This window comes from Salmo salar, chromosome 09 (assembly GCF_965601325.2).
Source record: "Salmo salar chromosome 09, fSalSal1, whole genome shotgun sequence".
Classification (NCBI taxonomy): Eukaryota; Metazoa; Chordata; class Actinopteri; order Salmoniformes; family Salmonidae; genus Salmo; species Salmo salar.
The window spans coordinates 28,317,768-28,338,160 of record NC_138299.1 but is presented as its reverse complement, the minus strand read 5'-3'; the positions used below and the strand labels follow the sequence as shown (position 1 = coordinate 28,338,160).

Here is a 20,393-nt window from a genome sequence, read left to right as displayed (position 1 = left end):
TAGTCAATGAATAGCATTCTCACATAGGTGTTCCTTTTGTCCAGGTGGGAAAGGGCAGTGTGGAGTGCAATGGAGATTGTATCATCTGTGGATCTGTTGGGGGCGGTATGCAAATTGGAGTGGGTCTAGGGTTTCTGGGATGATGGTGTTGATGTGAGCCATGACCAGCCTTTCAAAGCCCTTCAAGGCTACAAACGTGAGTGCTACGGGTCGGTAGTCATTTAGGCAGGTTACCTTAGTGTTCTTGGGCACAGGGACTATGGTGGTTTGCTTAAAATATGTTGGTATTACAGACTCGGACAGGGAGAGGTTGAAAATGTCAGTGAAGACACTTGCCAGTTGGTCAGCGCATGCTCGCAGTACACGTCCTGGTAATGCGTCTGGCCATGTGGCCTTGTGAATGTTGACCTGCTTAAAGGTCTTACTCACATCGGCTGCGGAGAGCGTGATCACACAGTCCTCCGGAACAGCTGGTGCTCTCATGCATGTTTCAGTGTTATGTGCCTCGAAGTGAGCCGATAAGTAGTTTAGCTCGTCTGGTAGGCTCGTGTCACTGGACAGCTCTCGGCTGTGCTTCTCTTTGTAGTCTGTAATGGTTTGCAAGCCCTGCCATATCCAACAAGCATCGAAGCCGGTGTAGTACGATTCAATCTTAGTCCTGTATTGACACTTTGCTTGTTTGATGGTTCATTGGAGGGTATAGTGGAATTTCTTATAAGCTCTAGCCTTTAGCTCAGTGTGGATGCTGCCTGTATTCCATGGCTTCTGGTTGGGGTATGTAAGTACAGTCAGTGTGGGGATGACGTCATCAATGCACTTATTGATGAAGCCAATGACTGATGTGGTCTACTCCTCAATGCCAGTGGAGGAATCCCGGAACATATTCCAGTCTGTGCTAGCAAAACAGTCCTGTAGCTTAGCTTCTGCTTTCTCTGACCACTTTTTTTACTGATCTAGTCGCTGGTGCTTCCTGCTTTAATTTTTACTTGTAAGCAGGAATCAGGAGGATAGAATTATGGTTAGATTTGCCAAATGGAGGGTGAGGGAGAGCTTTGTATGCGTCTGTGTGTGGAGTATAGGTGGTCCAGAGTTATTTTTCTCTGGTTACACATTTAACATGCTAATAGAAATTTGGTCAAATGGATTTAAGTTTCCCTGCATTAAAGTCCCTGGCTATTAGGAGCACCGCCTCTGGGTGACCTTTTTCTTGTTTGTTTATGGTGGAATACAGCTCATTCAATGCTGTCTTAGTGCCAGCCTCTGACTGTGGTGGTATGTAAACAGCTACAAAGAATACAATTGAAAACTCTCTCGGTAGGTAATGTGGTCAATTATTAGGTTTTCGAACATCCCTCAATCAGCCAGTGGTTCACACCTCTCTACTACAGTCAATGGTCATTGTATCCACCAAAGACAAATCACACACACGTGTTTGTCTGTTGAGCAATAGGCAATAAAGTGAAAACTATTAGCGTACTGTATGCCTGGGGACTGGAACATTTCTGATAGGGCTTTACTCCCTCTAGTGGTTAACTATGGAAGTACAATACAACTCTCATCCAGCCCTTGGGCATACAGTATAATAAATCAGCCCACAAGGACCTCTGTTTCTCTGCACTGGGTTTGAAGTTCCTTTTCCTCAGAGACCAAATTCGATCTGGGGAAACCAGGTACAGATGGGTGCCCATTTCCAAATAGTCTCCTGACACCCTGGTTAGTAGCTAAAATCTAGCAGGCGATCAATGAGCAGCTGCGATGAGGACAGGGTCAGGTTTAGCTCGAGCATCGTCGTGAACTACCTGAAGTAAAATGTGCTAGTGTGCATTGGGAGAGGAGAGGCTGCAGCAGACCCATCAGCCTTTAAAAAACAAGCCCAGGCTCCTTCATGACAGGGCAGGGAGCAGGTGGGTTATTGGTTTTTAGGAAGGAAGGAATGGAAGGAAGGAAGGAATGGAGGAGAGAGGATGATTCAGTGGCTGTAGAAAATACACACAGTACAATACAGTCAATGCCACTGTCATAATGACCCTATGGAGGGATTCCAGGGTCAGAGGCTGGTGGGAGGAGCTTCAGGAGAACCCGCTCATTGTAATGGCTGGAATGGTATAAATGGAACGGTATCAAACATGTGGAAACCACGTTTGACTCAGTTCCATTTATTCCATTCTAGCCATCACAATGAGCCCGTCCTCATATAGCTCCTCCCACTAGCCTCCACTGTTAAGGCTTTCGGAAGGCTTCTATATAGGGAAATACAAAAAAATGAAGGGAGGAATGGAGGGGAGAGGAGGAGGATTCAGTGGCTGTTGGAGGAGAGAGTTACAACAGGAGAGCCCCGCTCTGGAGATGTTTTATGGGGTACTTAGTTACCCTCTCGGGCAGTAAAAATATATCATGTATTTCTACATCATTACCGTACCCCACTCCCCTGCTTGTCAAAAAGACGGCATTATTCATTTTGGATTTAAAGCACTATTAGTGGGTGGGTGAGAACGGGAGGATCATTTTGATGCTGTCAAGATTTAAGACTTCATCTGGGAGTCTGGATTAGCTTTCCGTCCGCATTGCTGTTCTATTGTTGAGAGATTTAATTACTACATACACTTCTCCAGATCTGGTCTGTGGAATAACATGGATAATTCATTTGAATAGCATCACTTGAAACGTCCTCAATAGTTGAATCGTGTTAATTTATATTTGCCCCAAATCTGAGTATTACATTTCAGTAATACTCAGAGAGCGACTTACAGTTAGTGCATTACTTTTAAGATTGATATGTGGTTGTCCCACCAAGCTAAGGCATAGTAAGTACAGCAGAGCTTGAAAGGGGGAAATTAATAGAAGTCACATTTGGGGCTAACTGCTGAGGGGGCTTTCTAGACAGAACAAAAATATAAATGCAACATGCAATAATTTCTAAGAATTCATATAAGGAAATCAATCAACTGAAATAAATTCATTCGGCCATAATCTATAGATTTCACATGACTGGGCAGGGGCGCACCCAATTGGGAGCCAGACCCAGCCAATCAATGCATTTTTCCCTGCAAAAGGTCTTCATTAGAGACAGAAATACACCTGTTTCATCAGCTGTCCAGGTGGCTGGACTTAGATGATCCCGCAGGTGAAGAAGCCGGATGTGGAGGTCGTGGTTACATGTGGTCTGCAGTTGTAAAGCCGGTTGGAATTACGGACCAATTCTCTAAAACAAAGTTGGAGGCGGCTTATGGTAGAGAAATTAACATTCAATTCTCTCACAACAGCTCTGGTGGACATTCCTGCAGTCAGCAAGCCAATTGCATGCTTCCTCAAAACCTGAGACATCTGTAGCACTGTGTTGTGTGACGAACTGCACATTTTAGAGTGACCTTTTATTGTCCACAGAACAAGGTGCACCTGTGTAATGACCATGCTGTTTAATCATCTTCTTGACACGCCACACCTGTCAGGTGGATGGATTATCTTGGCAAATGATAAATGCTCCCTAACAGGGATGTAAACAAATGTGTGCACAAAATCTGAGAAATAAGCCTTTTTTTTGGCATATGGAACATTTCTGGGATCTTATTTCAGCTCATGAAACATGGGACCAACACTTTACATGTTGCGTTTATATTTTTGTTCAGTACAAACATTTACATTTTTACATTTTAGTCATTTAGCAGACGCTCTTATCCAGAGCGACTTACAGCAGTGAATGCATACATTTCATAGATTTTTTTTTTCTGTGCTGGCCCCCCGTGGGAATCGAACCCACAACCCTGGTGTTGCAAACACCATGCTCTACCAACTGAGCTACAGGGAAGACAGACACTTAGACATAGAAGCCTGCACACATGCTGTGTCACCGTGGTAAGAATGCTAGCTCTACAACAAAGACCCCAGTAGTGGATAACTGGGTGATACACAAACTTCAATGACCTATACAGTATACATGCCCCTCCCATTATTTTTTCTAGTTTTTACTACAGAATTTCACATCCAAAAAAGCAAACATCGGCAACAATTTAAAGACAGACTTGAGACTGTGTTTATTTAGATGGTATGTAATCTTATATAAACAAGGAGGTTTATAGGTGTGCAAAGGTGTGCACAGAGGTTTTGGAATAATTCAATGTGTGACCTTCAAACTCTAAAAAGTATTGGTCTGTGATGTTTCCTTGAAAATAATGGTATAAGTCTGTATTAGATGTGCCTAGTATTGAGACCATCTATAATAACTACCTTTTCATTCCATTAGCCTATTCTACATACAGTACTGTGGCCTTCTGTATTCCTCACACAATCCACTTCCAACAAGCACCATACATCTTAAGGAACAACCCCCTCTTTCAAACCTGGTACAAAACATTATTGATCTTCTCCTTTTGGTTATCGATCTAGCAAGGCAGTGTTACCTTGGGTTACCATGAGTGTTATCATAACACATTCATACTGCTCAAGTCAAACTAAATGCTGTTGAAGTACTTATGAAACAGTACGTTTAAAAACACCGATATAGAACCATTGCACTTGGACTGTTTAGGGACCTTAGCTAGTCATATGAACTGTAAAAGGATGATGACTTCTTCACTGACCTATGGAGTGTAGACAAAATGACTAAGTAGCTTGCAATTGCAACAAAAACATTTCATAACCATCAGACAAATGACTTTCAATATTTTTTATTAAAACAATTAACATCCAAAATGTAAGGATGAAGCGGATTTGAATTTGAGGCAACTAGAATTTCAGTAAGAACTTAACAGTGCTCTCTGCAAGGTAAGGTTGTCAGTGCATTGTGACGGTTGGACAAATCCAAAAGATAAGCGTAATAAACAAGACATATCCACACTGCGGGTGGTTTAGTTGCTTCAAATTGCTTGTAAGGAAGCCACGGTTACACACAGTGAATGCAGACCAATATTGTACAATGCTGCTAGTGATGTGTCAATATGCTGTTTTACATATCAGAACAAAAAACTTTATATAAACACAAGTTAAACTATAAGTACAAAATGTGACCAAGGTTGGAGTTGAAAGGGTTACAATCAAAATTATATTTACAGGGATGATTCGACACCAATTACATTGTAAATTGTGGTAGAATTATCTGATTACAGTCTTATAAGCTTGTTACACTAGTCGAAGCTAATTTACAACGATATTGTAGTCTCTTACCTTACAATAAACCATCTGATCTCGTCCATACAACCAAGTGCTTCAATAACACTTAAGAAATACCAACAGTGAAGCCTAAATGCTTGTTTTTTGTTTTATTCAACCTTTTGTAATGAAAGTGTATTTTGGTAGACCATGCACCTGAACCCTTGGTCACTTTAATGAATAGCTCACAGACTGTTTTGCAGAACATTAAACTTGGAAAACATACCATATTGGTTGAAATGTAAGCTTGCAGCAGTAGTTTTTAGAAGCAACATGAATGTCCTCCACACATTTGGCTAATACTATGTCTGAAATGAATGTATGCACCAATGAGCTTATCAAAACAATATGATGCCAAATAGTCAAACAACAAAAGAGAGTGAAGAGCTCATCTCCTTTTGACAAGTTGATGTTCACATACTGGGGTGTACATTGCTGACTCTAAGTACAGTAAAATAGCCATCATATGATACGCATGTGTCATGTCATACACTCTGCTGCAGTTATATTCTCCTCTTCCAGCACCATATGTAAAGTCACTTCTTTGAGGGAGTTGAAGACCTGTTCCTTTTAGGGGGATTTGGACGGTGGTGGTGTTTGCGTGTGTGTGTGTGTGTGTGTGTGTGTGTGTGTGTGTGTGTGTGTGTGTGTGTGTGTGTGTGTGTGTGTGTGTGTGTGTGTGTGTGTGTGTGTGTGTGTGTGTGTGTGTGTGTGTGTGTGTGTGTTGGGGTGGGGAGGGCAGTGACCATAGTCAGTCATTTCCATGATTTGTCACAGTAAGGTCAAGGAGTACTTTGGGAGCAATGGAGGGAGTAAAAGAAGAGTTAGCCGTGAAACATTTGCTCTCAACTGTCTCATCTGTGTTCCCTCCCTCTTTCTCTCCCCCCTCCTCGTCATCAGATCTTCTTCGTTAGAAACAAATAAATGTTACCTTCGTTACAATAAATACAAATAATGCAATCTGAAACCCGTCCTATGGCGTCTGGCACGCTTGGTGGACCCCTCTCCCCAAAGTTTAACACTTATGCTTCATGGCCAGCTGTGGAGAGGAAAAAGAGAGGGGAAGGAACAAAACGAGAGCACGTCAGCCATGTGGAGATATATAAACATCATGCAGTGACTAAGTGAAATGAGAAAGCAATTTAAGTGAACATTTCTTCAACCCCCTATGGGGTTCCCAAAAATAATTGATACAAAACACAATAAGATAAAAAAAATCTATTAATTTCTGGAAACTGCAAAAACAAAAATAAATTCTGAAGTTAGCTAGCACATTAAAATCTGACCACCAACAAATACAAGTAAAAGAACCTCATTGATACTACTTTGTTTCCCACCTGGTGGAGGCTAAAGTGGTTGGCATGGTGAGTAGTAGAACAAGGACAAGCAGGGTCTATTCTCTAGGCAGAAAGGAATAATAGCTATTAGGGTGGTGTTATTCCCCAGGCGTTGGTAAGCGGCCCACGACCCAGTGTTTTCATCAGGAAGTGACTGGTCACTCAGACTTCATCTCATTAAAGAGAGTTCTAGTGGGCTTGACTGGAGGCTCATTAAGGAGAAGGCCAGGTCCACCAATCTAAATCTCTCTCTCACACACACAGACACACACCTATCTTTCAAAATAGAGGTGGGTGAAATCTCCAGAGCTAACAAGTGGGGGCAGCAGAGCTGCAGCACAGACCAGACGGCCATAGCTCCTTCTGTGGGGATGGTGAGAGCTCAACAGTGGTGCTAATGGACTGATGTCACACAGAGCCTCAGCAGGTGGGAGACACTGCAGAGACAGACTGACTGAATCTGCAGTGTTGTTTCCCGCTACAGGTCACCTTAACAGTTATTGAGTCCACTACAAGATACCATATGTTCTCAAATTGAACTAAAGTATACTGGATCACAGGTAGAAAGAGGGAGACGTGGTGTCTTGTTCAATGGCATTACAGGGGGGGAAAGTAGCGCAGTTAGCAGATACAGGATGTTCCCAACTTTTACTTAACATCAAAAACTGAAGAGGGGGAAAGATACATCTTTCAAAACATGAACTAAATATTGTTCAATGTTATGACCAGTCAGATAAGATGTTTCAGAATATATTTACTGTAGCTAGCTAACATCACCTTCCTACCAGTGGTTAACCACGTACATTATAGGGTTGCATCTTTTAACAAACATGCTTTAGTGAGTGCAAGACTAAAACTGCAAGACAACTAATTAGTTAAATGGTTCACAAAATGCAGCATCTAATTGCTGGAGCTCAATGTGGAAGTGGATGGAGTGTCTTATCTGTATGGGGAGTTAGTGCCTTCAGAAAGAATTCATACCCCTTGACTTATTACACATTTTGTTGCGTTACAACCTGAATTCAGAATTGATTAAAAAATCTCACCCATCTACACACAATACTCCATAATGACAAAGTGAAAAAATGTTTTAGAAATGTTTGCACATTTATTGAAAATGAAATACATAAATATCTAATTTACATAAGTATTCACACCCGAGTCAATACTTTGTAGAAGCACCTTTGGCAGCGATTACAGCTGTGAGTCTTTGGGTAAGTCTCTAAGAGCTTTGCACACCTGGATTGTACTATATTTGCCCATTATTCCATTCAAAATTCTTCAACCTCTGTCAAGTTGATTGTTGATCATTGCCAGACTGCCATTTTCAAGTCTTGCCATAGATTTTCAAGCCGATTTAGGTCAAATCTGTAACTAGAACACTCAGGAACATTGTCTTGGTAAGCAACTTCAGCGTAGATTTGGCCTTGTGTTTTAGTTTATTGTCCTGCTAAAAGGTGAATTAATCTCCAAGTGTCTAGTGGAAAACAGACTGAACCTGGTTTTCCTCTAGGATTTTGCCTGTGCTTTGCTTTATTCCATTTTTTTTATCCTGAAACAATCCCCAATTGTTGCTGATGACAATACCCATAACATGATGCAGCCACCACCATGCTTGAAAATATGCAGAGTGGTACTCAGTGATGTGCTGGATTTGCCCCAAACATAACACTTTGTATTCAGGACAAAAAGTTAATTTCCTTGCCACATATTTGGCAGTATTACTTAAGTGCCTTGTTGCAAACAGGATGAACGTTTTGGAATATTTTTATTCTGTACAGGCTTCCTTCTTTCCACTCTGTCAATTAGGTTAGTATTGTGGAGTAACTACAATGTTGCTGATCCATCCTCAATATACTCATATCACAACCATTAAACTCTAACTGATTCAAAATCACCACTGGGCTCATGGTGAAATCCCTGAGCAGTTTCCTTTCTCTCCAGCAACTGAATTAGGAAGGACGCCTGTATAATTGTAGTGACTGGGTGTATTGATACACCATCCAAAGTGAAATTATGAACTTCCCCATGCTCAAAAGGATATTCAGCATTTCCTTTTTTATTTTATCTACCAATCGGTGCCTCCCTGGTCTTTCTCGTTTAATCTTCGCTTGAAATTCAATACTGGATTAAGAGACTTCACAGATAATTGTATGCATGTGGTAAAGAGATACGGTAGTCATTCAGAAATCATGTTAACCACTATTATTGAACACGGAATGAGTCCATGCAACTTATGTGATCTGTTAAGCACATTTCTACTCCTGAACTTATTTAGGCTTGCCATTACAAAGGGGTTGAATACTTCCAGAGCACATGCTCTCTATCTGGAACAGTGGGTCACCAAAGTTGGGTGATCCCGTTTTTACAGGAGGTTCAAGAAGCCGGGTCAAAGATAATTATAGTTACTTTAAAAGTTATTGGAATCGATCACAGTCGTGAGTTAGAAGCGGAGCACGATTTGTATTTTTACAAATAATTTCCTTTACAATTTATTTCCTGTTTTTGCAGCAAAACCATATTATGATAATGGTATGGTTAATCAGCGGTTGATTAGTTCTCCTTGTGTGAGGGATACTGTTGGATTAAGAGGATGAGAGAAGCCCATGGAGAATAGCTGGGATAGAGAGAATAGATGGTGGAAGTAAACAATAAGTGAAGAGATGGGATTCTTAATAAGAACATCTAGCTAGTGAAATACCCTGCTGGGCAGCCAAAAGCAACAAACTAACCACTTAGACTGAATCACCTGAGCATGGAGAACAGCATTTGATCTTTTTGCTGAGTTTAGAGCTCAAACTGAGTTTACAGAAAATCAGTGTGGGATGAATTGTTAGTCAAAGACAATGGGGAAATGTGGGTTACATAGTACCATTATGTGGTATAGCCTATACCTCTGGTAACATGTATTACTAGTAAGGTTATTCTGTTCAGTTTATGTGGTTATGAAAAACTCCTCTAGCCCTTGTAATGTGGTATGATACACTACATGGCCAAAAGTATGTGGACACGTGCTTGTTGAATATCACATTACAAAATCATGGGGATTAATATGGAGTTGGTCCCCCCTTTACTGCTATAACAGTCTCCACTCTTCTGGGAAGGCTTTCCAATAGATATTGGAACATTGTTGCCGGGACTTGCTTCCATTCAGCCACAAGAGCATTAGTGAAGTCAGGCATTGATGTTGGGCGATAAGGCCTGGCTCGCAGTCGGCGTTCTAATTCATCCCAAAGGTGTTCGATGGGATTGAGGTCAGGGCTCTAGATCAAACTATGAAAAACAATCCCAGACCATCATTCCTCCTCCACCAAACTTTACATTTGGCACTATGCATTCGGGCAGGTAGTGCTCTCCTTGCATCCGCCAAACCCAGATTAGTCTGTCAGACAGTGAAGCGTGATTCATCACTCCAGACAAAGAGTTTCCACTACTCCAGAGTCCAATGGCAGTGAGGTTTACGACACTCCAGCCGATGCTTGGCATTGCGCATGGTGATCTTAGGCTTGTGTGCAACTGCTCGGTCATGGAAACCCATTTCATGAAGCTCCCGATGAAAAGTTATTGTGCTGACGTTGCTTCCAGAGGCTGTTTGAAACTCTGTCGTGAGTGTTGCAACCGAGACTAGGCGATATTTACGCGCTTTAGCACTTGGCGGTCCCATTCTGTGAGCCACTTCGCTGCTGTGCCTAGGCGTTTCCACTTCACAATACAGCACTTACAGTTGACCGGGGCAGCTCTAGCATTGAGGAACTGACTTGTTGGAAAGGTGGCATCCTATGACATGCTACGTTGAAAGTCACTGAGCTCTTCAGTAAGGCCATTCTACTGCCAATGTTTGTCTATGGAGATTGCATGGCTGTGTGCACGACTTTTACACCTGTCAGCAACGGGTGTGGCTGAAACAGCCAAATCCACTCATTTGAAGGGGTGTCCACATACTTTTGTATATATAGTGTATGTGAAGCGTGACTATATACACTCCTCAAAAAAATAAAGGGAACACTTAAACAACACAATGTAACTCCAAGTCAATCACACTTCTGTGAAATCAAACTGTCCACTTAGGAAGCAACACTGATTGACAATACATTTCACATGCTGTTGTGCAAATGGAATAGACAACAGGTGGAAATTATAGGCAATTAGCAAGACACCCCCAATAAAGGAGTGGTTCTGCAGGTGGTGACCACAGACCACTTCTCAGTTCCTATGCTTCCTGGCTGATGTTTTGGTCACTTTGGAATGCTGGCGGTGCTTTCACTCTAGGTGGTAGCATGAGACGGAGTCTACAACCCACACAAGTGGCTCAGGTAGTGCAGCTCATCCAGGATGGCACATCAATGCGAGCTGTGGCAAGAAGGTTTGCTGTGTCTGTCAGCGTAGTGTCCAGAGCATGGAGGCGCTACCAGGAGACAGGCCAGTACATCAGGAGATGTGGAGGAGGCCGTAGGAGGGCAACAACCCAGCAGCAGGACCGCTACCTCCGCCTTTGTGCAAGGAGGAGCAGGAGGAGCACTGCCACAGCCCTGCAAAATGACCTCCAGCAGGCCACAAATGTGCATGTGTCTGCTCAAACGGTCAGAAACAGACTCCATGAGGGTGGTATGAGGGCCCGACGTCCACAGGTGGGGGTTGTGCTTACAGCCCAACACTGTGCAGGACGTTTGGCATTTGCCAGAGAACACCAAGATTGGCAAATTCGCCACTGGCGCCCTGTGCTCTTCACAGATGAAAGCAGGTTCACACAGCACATGTGACAGACGTGACAGAGTCTGGAGACGCCGTGGAGAACGTTCTGCTGCCTGCAACATCCTCCAGCATGACCGGTTTGGCGGTGGGTCAGTCATGGTGTGGGGTGGCATTACTTTGGGGGGCCGCACAGCCCTCCATGTGCTTGCCAGAGGTAGCCTGACTGCCATTAGGTACCGAGATGAGGTCCTCAGACCCCTTGTGAGACCATATGCTGGTGCGGTTGGCCCTGGGTTCCTCCTAATGCAAGACAATGCTAGACCTCATGTGGCTGGAGTGTGTCAGCAGTTCCTGCAAGAGGAAGGCATTGATGCTATGGACTGGCCCGCCCATTCCCCAGACCTGAATCCAATTGAGCATCCACCAACGCCACGTTGCACCACAGACTGTCCAGGACTTGGCGGATGTTTTAGTCCAGGTCTGAGAGGAGATCCCTCAGGAGACCATCCGTCACCTCATCAGGAGCATGCCCAGGCGTTGTAGGGAGGTCATACAGGCACGTGGAGGCCACACACACTACTGAGCCTCATTTTGACTTGTTTTAAGGACATTACATCAAAGTTGGATCAGCCTGTAGTGTGGTTTTCCACTTTAATTTTGAGTGTGACTCCAAATCCAGACCTCCATGGGTTGATAAATTGGATTTCCATTGATTATTTTTGTGTGATTTTGTTGTCAGCACATTCAACTATGTAAAGAAAAAAGTATTTAATAAGATTATTTCATTCAGATCTAGGATGTGTTATTTTAGTGTTCCCTTTATTTTTTTGAGCAGTGTATATATATACACATATATATACACACACATTACCATTCAAAAGTTTGAGGTCACTTTGAAATGTCCTTGTTTTTGAAAGAAAAGCACGTTTTTTGACCATTAAAATATCAAATTGATCAGAAATACAGTGAAGACATTGTTAATGCGCACCCCAATATTTATTTCTACTTTGCACTTTCTTCTACTACAAATCTACAATTCCAGTGTTTTACTTGCTATATTGTATTTACTTTGCCACCATGGCCTTTTTTTGCCTTTACCTCCCTTATCTCACCTCATTTGCTCACATTGTATATAGACTTATTTTTCTACTGTATTATTGACTGTATGTTTGTTTTACTCCATGTGTAACTCTGTGTTGTTGTACGTTGTCGAACTGCTTTGCTTTATCTTGGCCAGTTCGCAATTGTAAATGAGAACTTGTTCTCAACTTGCCTACCTGGTTAAATAAAGGTGAGAAAAAAATGTTGTAAATGACTATTGTAGCTGGAAACAGCTGATTTTTAATAGAATATCTACATAGGCGTCCTGAGGCCCATTATCAGCAACCATTACTCCTGTGTTTCAATGGCACGTTGTGTTAGCTAATCCAAGTTTATCATTTTAAATGGCTAATTGATCATTGGAAAACCCTTTTGCAATTATGTTAGCACAGCTGAAAACTGTTGTGCTCATTAAAGAAACAATAAAACTGGACTTCTTTAGACTAGTTGAGTATCTGGAGCATTAGCATATGCGGGTTCGATTACAGGCTCAAAATGGCCAGAAACAAATAACTTTCTTCCGAAACTCATCAGTCTATTCTTGTTCTGAGAAATGAAGGCTATTCCACACGAGAAATTGCCAAGAAACTGAAGATATCGTACAACGCTGTGTACTACTCCTTTCACAGAACAGCGCAAACTGTCTCTAACCAGAGTAGAAAGAGGAGTGGGAGGCCTCGGTGCACAACTGAGCAAGAGGACAAGTACATTAGTATGTCTAGTTTGAGAAACAGACGTCTCACAAGTCCTCAACTGGCAGCTTCATTAAATAGTACCCGCAAAACACCAGTCTCAAAGTCAACAGTGAAGAGGCAATTCTGGGATGTTGGCGTTCTAGGCAGAGTTCCTCTCTCCAGTGTCTGTGTTCTTTTGCCCATCTTAATCTTTTATTTTTATTGGCAAGTCTGAGATATGGCTTTTTCTTTGCAACTCTGCCTAGAAGGCCAGCATCCCGGAGTCGCTTCTTCACTGTTGACGTTGAGACTGGTGTTTTGCGGGTACTATTTAATGAAGCTGCCAGTTGAGGACTTGTGAGGGGTCTGTTTGTGCTTTTCTTTCAAAAACAAAGACATTTCTAAGTGACCCCAAACTTTTGAACGGTAGTGTGTGTGTGTGTGTGTGTGTGTGTGTGTGTGTGTGTGTGTGTGTGTGTGTGTGTGTGTGTGTGTGTGTGTGTGTGTGTGTGTGTGTGTGTGTGTGTGTTTCACCTTGTGTGCAGTGACGGCGAACTGCTCAGCACTATTCTTCATCTCCCCTGTTTTCTCCTCAGCCCTGCCTAAGCGCTCCCCTCGCTCGTTCAGCGCCTGGCTGGCCTTCTGTACAGCGCTGGTCACACTGTCTGCTGCCGAGTGGAGTATACTGTTGCCTGGAGAGGAGGGCAATATAGAGACAGAGAGAAAGAGAAAAATGAGAGAAGGCGGGAGGGGATGGGATAAATATAATCAATTATACATTGCCTTCTATCTAATCACTATCAACAAAATAACTCTATGCAGCACTACTGATATGAGTTTGGTAGAAATCCCCTGCTTTATAAGATAATGCTGATATTTCATTCAGCAACCTTGGCCGGACGTTGATTATTGACAAGGAACAGGTAAAAAATAAGGTTACTCCAAATCAGGAATGCCAAGGAAGCCAGCTAATGAGATTGGTTTCCTGTGAGAAACGAGCCAATGAAATTAAAAACCTCATCACACTCCTCATTTGCAAAGCTTAGTCCAATGAGGTCTATCACGCCATTTCTCTCAAATTAAACTGAAACAACCTCACTACTTGAAAGTGTACCAAATAGCTCCAGGTGTTCCTCTTTTCTTTCGTAAAACTTTAGTGCTCTTTCTCTTTTCTTCCTCTCAGACTGAAGTGAGATAATGGCGGATAGGGGAGGGAGTGTGTCTGACAATCCCTGGCGGCACAACTGTGTGGATGAGAGGAAAGAACAGAACAGTCTTCCTCCGATAGCCTGTGGATGTTTCAAACTGGCAAGCTATTAATCTACACTCTGGACAGCGCGGCCTGCCGTCGACCCACAATGCTAACAATCGTTGCTTTTGGTCGGGGACCGCCGTCTCCTCAAAGCTTTCACTTCAGAGCCATTACCCTGGCAGTGCTTTATAATTATCGCTTTATGTGGTGATATATCCAAGGGAGGCGCCAATTTAAACAGTTTTAAGCATTGTTTTTGCTTTGAAGTGTCTTCTATTGTTGACCTTGCTTGGGTTATTTTGTTGTCTGGGAAGGAGGACAATGGCATTGTTTTTTCATCAGTTGTTCCAAAGTTGTGAACGAGCCATTCTTCAGCAGAACTGGGGACTGGTACTGCAATGTTCTGTATGCACAATGGACAAAAAGAAACACCCCAAAAATATATTTTTTTTATTAAAAAGAGGCCAGCTCTAACAATGTGCTCCTCTCAACTTGCTGGCTGTGGAAGGAATAGAAATACAACGGAACTCAATGTAACTGATGCTTTCACTGTTAGAAGAGGATGGCCTCTTGGGGTTACAGTTCAGGACAAACATCCCATGCAATGACACTTACAAATGTAGATCCTTCGAACAACAAATGCAGATCCTTTGAACACTCCCAAACAGGGAAACAGATCCCAATCAAAGGTTTATTCACATGCTCCACTAAGGCAGTTATTTATCTTATAACTTGTCCTTATGTGGGTAAAACGAAGCCTGAATTAAAAGTAAGAATCTCGGACAGTCATTTTAACATGTCTTCCCAAACGGAATCCACACTGTAGAGTGTATACAGGTAGGCTGACTGACTGATAGATAACTGGCAGAGTTGTGGTGCAGTGGGGTAGATGACAGCCCAAAGCAGATGGGATGCCAGCTGGTCTTACTCTCCTCTCTCCTCTGCTTTCCTTCAAAGGAAGTTAACTTGATAAAGTCAAAGCCGTCCACTCACACAGACCTACTGGGAGGAAGAAAAGCTTTCCCCGGTTTCTCTCCCAGACAGGCTAAATCACCAATAGATAGATAGCGGATTTGCCCTTCCCTCAAGGCTCTGGATTTCATTACAGTCCAGGGAAGGAGAAGTGTTTATTTAGCATCTTCCTCACAGTAGTGAAAACGAAGTACTTGTGTTGGGACACAGGTGTCAAGTCTTCCTCTATGTCTCCCTCCAATCCCTTAAAAAAACTCCTCTTCCCCTGAAAACAGAGAAGGAGGGATGAGAGATCTACTGAGAGAGAGCCCAGAGACATCCCACACACACTCTTCCGTCTCTTTCTTGCTTCTCACTTGTTTCCCTGGGCAGGGTGATTCCGGACTGGCTGCTGGTTGAGTCCCCTCCTATGGTGAATGTCATTAAAGAGAATAGCAGGGAGGCAGGTTGTGTGGTGACTGTATGGCCCTGGTTCTTTACTCTGTAGAGTTGATTTAGGTGCAGTCATGCTGTAAGGGGGATTTGTAGGAGTGAGGCATGGCGATTCAACACTGTCCTCGGATTCTGTTGAGATTTCTCTTCACAAGAACATGGGGGAGTGATGCCTTGCCTTTAACAAGCACCTCTGTTTTGTTTTTTTGGGAAACCAAGGCAATCTCCGCTCATTGCAAAATGCCACTTCAGTGTTAAAGTCGGGTGAGAGAGCTGGCAAAACAAATTTGGGCGAAGTGTTGCTTTGACATTTGTTTTGATAATGTACTTCTGTTTGGCTAGTGAGTTTTTCTGAAATGGGGCTTTCGTAAAGAATTAACTGACTATCCCTGTGAAGGTACCTGACCTCCCTGAGTCAGTGTTCTATGTCCCAAGGAACTCCTACTTCAACAATGCAGGGAGAATGTGTTTCTACACTCCCATGATATCAACATAATCAGGACGCGCCTGTAAAACAAAAGGGGACAGAACAAAAGACAAAACCCTTTTTCCGCAACAAAAGTGAAAGAAAAGTCAAATGCCCCATCAAGTGATCACAGGTCAGGCCAACACAATGTAATGTTGTGAACACAGAACGATTTTAATCGTCCTAATGATGAGGACTGTCAACCGCCATTTACTGTCAAAGCCTGCTTGATTGGTTATGTAACTCACCCAGTTCAGACACTCACACCAATGCACACACACACACTCAAGCATATATTCTTACAGGGACACACATGCTTGCAAGCTCAAACACACTCTTGCATAAGCCTACATATTTTCTATATCTTAAAAATGCAAGCTCAAGCAGAGTCAATTACCATCCAGTATGAATTGTGTGCCAGTACGCTGCCCTGAAGTCTCGGTGGGTGTTTTAAGAGAAAAGGGGCTAAGAGACACTCTCCTGTAGAGTAGCAGCACCATCTACTTATCTGTATATTATACATTTTATCAAACACTTTCCATAATAGTTATGACTAAAGGCCTTTGTTGTTCACCTTAAACTAGTGCTACTTGAAAATGTAACAGTTGTGTACAGTAGGGTTGTCTTGGCTGTGTGCTTAGGGTTGTTGTCCTGTTGGAAGGTGAACCTTCACCCCAGTCTGAGGTCCTGAGTACTCTGGAGCAGGTTTTCATCAAGGATCTCTGTACTTTGTTCCGTTCATCTTTCCCTCAATCCTGACTAGTCTGCCAGTCCCTGCCGCTGAAAAACATCCCCACAGCATGATGCTGCCACCACCATGCTTCACCGTAGGGATGGTATTTTGCCAGGTGATGAGTGGTGCCTGGTTTCCTCCAGTTGTGACGATTGGCATTCAGGCCAAAGAGTTTAGACTTGGTTTCATCAGATCAGAGAATCTTGTTTCTCATGGTCTGAGAGTCTTTAGGTGTCTTTTGGCAAACTCCATGCAGCCTGTCATGTGCCTTTTACAGAGTGGCTTCTGTCTGGCCACTCTACCATAACGGCCTGATTGGTAGAGTGCTGCAGAGATGTTGTGCTGCAGAGTTGTCCTTCTGGAAGGTTCTCCCATCTCCACAGAGGAACTCTAGAGCTCTGTCAGAGTGACCATCGGGTTCTTGGTCACCTCCCTGACCAAGGCCCTTCTCCCCCGATTGCTCAGTTTGGCTGGGCGGCCAGCTCTAGGAAAAGTCTTGGTGGTTCCAAACTTCTTCCATTTAAGAATGAGGGAGGCCAATTTGTTCTTGGAGACCTTCAATGCTGCAGAAATGTTTTGGTACCCTTCCCCAGATCTGTGCCTCTACAAAATCCTGTCTCGGAGCTCTACAGACAATTCCTTCGACCTCCTGGTTTGATTTTTCCTCAACTGTGGGACCTTCTATAGGCAGGTGTGCACCTTTCCAAATCATGTCCAATCAATTGAATTTACCACAGGTGAACTCCAATCAAGTTGTAGAAACATCAAGGATGATCAATGGCAACAGGATGCACCTGAGCTCATTTCAAGTCTCATAGCAAAGTGTCTGAAAACTTGTGTAAATAAGTAATCTGTTTTTTATTTGTAATACATTTGCAAACATTTTCTAAAAACCTGTTTTCACTTTGTCATTATGGGGTATTGTGTGTATATCGATCAGGAAAAAAATGAATTTAATCCATTTTAGAATAAGTCTAACATAACAACATTTGGAAAAAGGGGTCTGAATACTTTCCGAATGCACTGTACAGTATATCTACCACAGTCATATACCCTTGAAAGTGCCTCGGCTATGGCATGTTTGTTTGTCTGTAAGGTTACACTATGGCTTTTAAAACGCCAACACGAACCTTCTCTGGTGATAGTTTCAAAGCGCCACTGAATAGGCATTTTTCTTGTCTGTAAAGGAATGCCGCTTCTGAAGCGGAAAAAACGCCCATCACTAGGCGGACAGAACTGTCAATCCAATAATCTCGAGCAGCCTGCGCATAGACCACACTCTCCTAAAAAAGTACTTTAGAGTTTGTTAAATACCATGAATTCCCAATACATTTAGTAGAATGAAAAAAGAGGAGAGAGAAGAAAGATCAACAGAGACTGGGGTAACCAACACAGAATGAACTTAAGTGTCACCACCCAACAGGATGGTATCACGCTGGCACACACCGCTACCGCTGTGCCCACCAAAACCCCCAGCTGGCAGCAGGGAAACCAACCGCCATACTATGCCCTCCTATACAGATTAGGAGACAAATCAAATCGGATATTCCCAACTCCTCCTTCACGTATCTGCCATTTAATTCAAATGCAAATCCTGACATTAACTTCTAACCTGAGCTGCCCGCTGCTCTTAATACTGTGTTAATCCTCGTTCGACCCTGAAGTTAAAGTAATTAGGAAAAACAGGGAAGATTCTTCTGACATTATCAGCATGGAGGAAGGAATTTAACCTTGCTACAGTAGCTAGCAGGGCGGTTGCCCTTTCGTTTCGTCACTGCTCTGCTGATAGGGATGCAGCAGTCAGGGACTGGGGATGCTAATGGAAACAAACATGGAACATTCTGCCTCAATGTACCATAGAGACACTGTCTGTCTAATTGAGCAAATTGCCCACATGAAAGTTTAAAGAGGCGATAAATGTCAGTGTAGAACAATCTGGCCTTAATGGCCATGTATTCTAATAATCTCCACCCGACACAGCCAGAAGAGGATTGGCCACACCTCAGAGCCAAGTTCCTTTTTAGGTTTCTTCCTAGCTTCATGCATTTCTTGGGAGTTTTTCCTAGCCACTGTGCTTTCACATCTGCATTGCTTGCTCTTTGGGGTTTTAGGCTGAGCATCTGTATAAGCACTTTTAACAACTGCTGATGTAAAAAGGGATTTATAAAATACATTTCACTGATTGATTGATTGAGGGTTGCATATTATACTGAAAAACCATAACCCTGTTCATAATTGCCTTGTTAATATTAGTTCAAGAGGAATTTGAGCATTAATTGGTATTGAGGTGAATATAGAAATTCATGGTAATTTTGTGACTGTACTTAGGGCTGTAACGGTAACTGGATAATCGTGACATTGGCGGTCTTGGATGAAGACCGTCATGAAAATGAAATAACCATCAAAACTGTATAAAAAACATTTGTTTTGAATAAAATAAATTATGAACTTTATTTTAATGTAGATATACTTTACCCATAGTGTTAACTATTGATTATATGTGATTGTTTTGCTAACTGTATACATCTCCTCGTCTTTCCAACTATCTTTTGATGCAACATAATCAACAAATCCCCTATACGCGAGGGTGGGGTGCGAGGGTGGGGGTGCGGATAGGAAAGAAGTTGGGACCGGGGGTACCTATAGTACCTATCGATCCTATAGCCTACAGGGTGGGGTGGGTGGGTAGCCTCTGACCTTCACCTCTGGCCTTATCATTGTTACAGTAGATCGGAGGAGTGAGGTGTAAAACATTTGGGCACATTTTGGTTTCAAAGCTAACAACGATGGAGAACCAGATGACTTGGACCAGCCTGTTTGCAGAATATGTGCAAAAAACATTCCTACTAATAACTCCAGCACCACAAATCCTTGGAACCGCATGAGGATTAACCACCCTGCAGCCTATGCCAAACTTGGGTTAGCCACCACAGCTGCTGCTACTGCCACGCCATCCACATTTGGTCAGCGGCAACTCAGGGTGGAACAAGTCTTGCTCGAAGCACAAAATACAAAATCGGGACACTGATAAATGGCGAGCACTTACAGGCAGAATAATATGTACATTTGACAGAGTTACTGGGGAGAAGGTACAGTTGAATTCGGAAGTTTACATACACTTATGCTGGAGTCATTAAAGCTCGTTTTTCAACCACTCCACAAATGTCTTGTTAACAAACTATAGTTTTGGCAAGTCGGTTAGGACATCTACTTTGTGCATGATACAAGTAATTTTTCCAACAATTGTTTACAGACAGATTATTTTACTTATAATTCACTGTATCACAATTCCAGTGGGTCAGAAGTTTACATACACTGTGCCTTTAAACAGCTTAGAAAATTCCAGAAAATGTCACGGCTTTAGAAGCTTCTGATATGCTAATTGACATAATTTGAGTCAATTGGAGGTGTACCTGTGGATGTATTTCAAGGCCTACTTTCAAACTCAGAGCCTCTTTGCTTGACATCATGGGGAAATCAAAAGAAATCAGCCAAGACCTCAGAAAAAAACATTGTGGACCTCCACAAGTCTGGTTCATCCTTGGGAGCAATTTCCAAACTCCTGAAGGTACCACGTTCATCAGTACAA

General features: G+C 42.7%; 1 protein-coding gene across 2 annotated transcripts in view; it reads right to left on the bottom strand.

Moving 5' to 3' along the window:
* Positions 1-4,648: 4,648 nt before the first annotated feature.
* Positions 4,649-20,393, bottom strand: part of LOC106611118 (syntaxin-binding protein 6) — a 143,642-nt gene continuing 127,897 nt past the window's right edge. For both annotated transcript variants that reach the window (XM_014210986.3, XM_082955702.1), the window contains exons 5-6: positions 13,484-13,641; positions 4,649-6,184 (exon numbers count right to left, since the gene is read on the bottom strand). In XM_014210986.3, the coding sequence (XP_014066461.1) occupies positions 6,161-6,184; positions 13,484-13,641 (182 nt within the window). In that variant the 3' untranslated portion in view covers positions 4,649-6,160. The remainder of the gene's footprint in view (positions 6,185-13,483; positions 13,642-20,393) is intronic.